This window comes from Lontra canadensis, unplaced genomic scaffold, assembly GCF_010015895.1.
Source record: "Lontra canadensis isolate GAN:19392208 unplaced genomic scaffold, GSC_riverotter_1.0 scaffold4, whole genome shotgun sequence".
NCBI classification, from domain to species: domain Eukaryota; kingdom Metazoa; phylum Chordata; class Mammalia; order Carnivora; family Mustelidae; genus Lontra; species Lontra canadensis.
Window position 1 is genome coordinate 54,390,360 of NW_022630998.1, and position 3,649 is coordinate 54,394,008.

Genomic DNA, 3,649 nt, shown 5'->3' on the forward strand with positions numbered 1-3,649 from the left:
GCTGACGATGTGACTTGAGGGTTGCTAATGAGCGGGACCCAAGCACCCCCGCTGCCGGCCATTCAGGGCAGTGGCGGTGTCTCGCTGGCGACAGAGCAGAGGCGAGCAGTCAATCTTCTTCCACATTCTGCTCTCAGGAAACAAGCAAGGGGAGGGTCCAGAGGCGTCATCTGACAGTGCTGACAGCATACTTATTTCCTACACAGAAGAGCCAAGGCAGAAAGACAGAAAGAAGTTAACTTCTGTAAGGACGAGCCGCGTGGGGAAGGTGATGCTGGCAGCTGCCTTTGCAGACTCCAACTCCAGCACCATGAACATGTCTGCTCATCTCCACTTTGCCGGGGGCTACCTGCCCTCTGACTCAAAGGACTGGAGGACCATCGTCCCAGCTCTCTTGGTGGCCGTGTGCCTGGTGGGCTTCACGGGGAACGTTTGCGTGATCGGCGTCCTCCTTCACAGCACTTGGAAAGGAAAGCCGTCCATGATCCACTCCCTGATTCTGAATCTCAGCCTGGCCGACCTCTCCCTCCTGCTGTTTTCGGCTCCTGTCCGAGCTACAGCATACTTCAAAAGTGTTTGGGACCTTGGCTGGTTTGTCTGCAAGTCCTCAGACTGGTTCATCCACACGTGCATGGCAGCCAAGAGCCTGACGATCGTTGCAGTGGCCAAGGTGTGCTTCACGTATGCAAGCGACCCAACCAAGCAAGTAAGTATGCACAACTGCACCATTTGGTCAGTGCTCGCGGCCATCTGGGCTGCGGCTAGCCTGCTGCCCCTGCCTGAGTGGTTCTTCAGCACCACCAGGCTTCACGAAGGTGTGGAAATGTGCCTCATGGATGTACCGCCTGTGGCCGAAGAGTTCATGGCCATGTTTGGGAAGCTCTACCCTCTCCTGGCATTTTGCCTTCCGTCACTCTTTGCCAGTTTTTATTTCTGGAGAGCTTATGGCCAGTGTAGAAAACGAGGAACCAAGACTCAAAATCTCAGAAACCAGATGCGCTCCAAGCAACTCACAGTGATGCTGCTGAGCACTGCTGTCACCTCCGCTGTCCTCTGGCTCCCTGAATGGGTAGCCTGGCTGTGGGTATGGCACGTGAAGACCAGAGGCCCGGCGCCGCCACAAGGTTTTATAGCCCTGTCTCAAGTCCTCGTGTTTTCCACCTCTTCGGCAAATCCTCTCATTTTTCTAGTGATGTCAGAGGAGTTCAAGGAAGATTTGAAAGGCTTATGGAAATGGATGATAACCAAAAAGCAACCAACTGCCTCAGAGTCTCAGAAAACACCAGCTGGCAACTCAGAGGCCCCTCCCGACAATGTTCCAGCTCCCGAGACCCCAACATCCATACCAGAGAAAGAGAAAACTGGCTCTCCCTCCTCTGGCATAGAGAACAGTGAGAAGGCACAGATGCCCATCCTCCCTGATGTAGAGCAGTTTTGGCATGAGAGGGACACAGTCCCTTGTGTACAAGACAATGACCCTGTCCCCTGGGAACATGAAGATCAGGAGACAGGAGACTGTGACAAATAGATTGTTTCAAAGCAAAACAAATTGTGATTATCGTATTGACTTTTACTGCTGCTTGCCAACACCACAGCCTTGACCATATATAACCCAGTAAAATTACTAACATTAGGAATTACAAAAATGCTTCACAGTATGCATTTTTGAAACGTGCAATTTGGTAAGTAGAACACCATGGTAGGGGTAATGATTATGTTTCAGAATTATATCTTGGCTATCCAGAGTTAAGCTGAGTGTTGTGTGGAAGATGTTTCCAGCACACACAACTAGAAATTCCAGCTATTTTGTCCCTGTTCACAACTGTGGTTTTATTGGGTGCTCCTCAGGACCATCCTACACTGGCCGGAGCAGAGCCCATCTTTGCCAAAAGCTTAACTCCTTTCACTTTCTTCCTGAACCTGCTAGCCTTAATATTGCTTACCAAACTTTATTTCACATAACCAAAGCTCCAAGTCTACTTCCACTTAAGAAATTTTAAACACATTAATGAATGTTAAGGAGTGATCTTCACTTACTTATCGAATTTCCATGACTGGAGTTGACAGAATAAGGATCACCACTTTACTGTGGACTGATTTCAAACCTAAGTTTAAGTAAATTCACACTTCACTTTATCCTTAATAACCTGTTTCACTTGTTCTTTGTAAAGCTACTTCTGTCTTCAGTTTCTAAGTCTGAGGACTTTAGCACCTTAGCATGACATTCTAAATTCTGATATGGAGAAAGAACTTTTTATTGCCCTTCTGTCTCTTCCCAGTTACATGTTCCTCCCAATACCTCCTTACAGTCAAGGTAAATAGAAGCTATAGTTAATGATAAAGTTAGCAATTGCTGCAGGCAACCTCCAAGTATGAAGAAGGAATAGGGATGGTCATCTTTCTTGTTAAATGATACTAAATATCTCCCGAACACTCAAGTTGAACCCTGCCCCTGCCCAAGTTTTAAAATACCTAAGGGTCTTTGTTATAAAGATGATCAAGAGAAACAAGAAAAGTACTTATGTTTAAAAAAAAAAAAATAGTAGGAAAAGAAAAACTCCATGGATACAAAAGAGAATTTGGCTAAGAAGGCAAACAGCACAAGGGCAATACAGAAAAAAAAAAAGCAAACTATTAGATTGTGTTCCCAAACTATTACTGGTGTAGTTTGGATAAAAGGCAGCAACTATTCATTTTGCGGCAAGGTAAAGCATACCCGATAAAACATGATTATGATACATTTCTTTCCCTATTAGATGTAAGGACACTTATCCACAATTCTTGATTACTTTGTAATGGAACTCTGGGGTATTTGCACCGAGGGGTTCCCTCAGGAAAAAAACTGCCTGGAGATGCCATGGAGAACTTAAAATATAAAAATATGCTGTGGACAGAACTTTTATGTTTAAAAAAATAGTCTGTGGGTTTTTTGGTTTGTTTTTTGTCTTTACAAATGGTTGTGGTTTGCTTTTCAACACAGAAGATAGGGCTGTTTTCATTTTACTTGGTTCATTACAAATTTTATTTTAAGGCTCACAAGATCACAAAGTACAATTTAACCCAAATATCCAAATATTGTTTTGTGAGACAATAGTTATACAAAGGAAGTACCTTTAAAATCGCCTGTGATGAGCTATTTGAATTAAAGACTATTCATTATATATAGTAAATGTTCGATGTAAGCTTCCAGTGTTTGACATTCTAACTTGTAAACAAATAAAAACAATTGCTTTATTTCAGACAGTTTGGGAGACTTAAAAGCTGTTTTTGTTTGAAACCTCCTTTCAAAATCATCATCTGGCACAATGGGGACTTAATGGGGAGGTCAGACCTTAACACTGATACAGGTCTCTGGATAAACTGAATCAAGTATTTTTAAGGAGTTTGCTGGTAAGCGCCAAGTCAAAATGGACATTTTGAGACAGTGTAATTACAATGACCTTTTCATTAAGAACCTACACAGTCCTGACTTGATCTTTTAAAGAAATCTGCATAGTAAAGTTTGATTTGTACCTTAAATGAACAAATTAATCCCAAATATTTAACAACAGAAGTGGAAATTAAAATAGGTTATCACCAAAGCATTTTTTTTTTCACACTTTTCACCTGTGAGGAACAGAAAGTAGCGAAATGGGCAAACAATACTTGT

General features: G+C 43.1%; 1 protein-coding gene across 1 annotated transcript; it reads left to right on the forward strand.

The window, feature by feature from the left end:
* Positions 1-271: 271 nt before the first annotated feature.
* GPR151 (G protein-coupled receptor 151) lies at positions 272-1,528 on the forward strand. Its single transcript, XM_032844159.1, has one exon. It carries the CDS (start codon positions 272-274, stop codon positions 1,526-1,528), a length of 1,257 nt encoding a protein of 418 aa, XP_032700050.1.
* Positions 1,529-3,649: the final 2,121 nt, after the last annotated feature.

Coding starts and splice junctions, on each gene's coding strand:
- GPR151 (XM_032844159.1), top strand. CDS start 272: ATGCTGGCAGCTGCCTTTGCAGACTCCAACTCCAGCACCATGAACATG.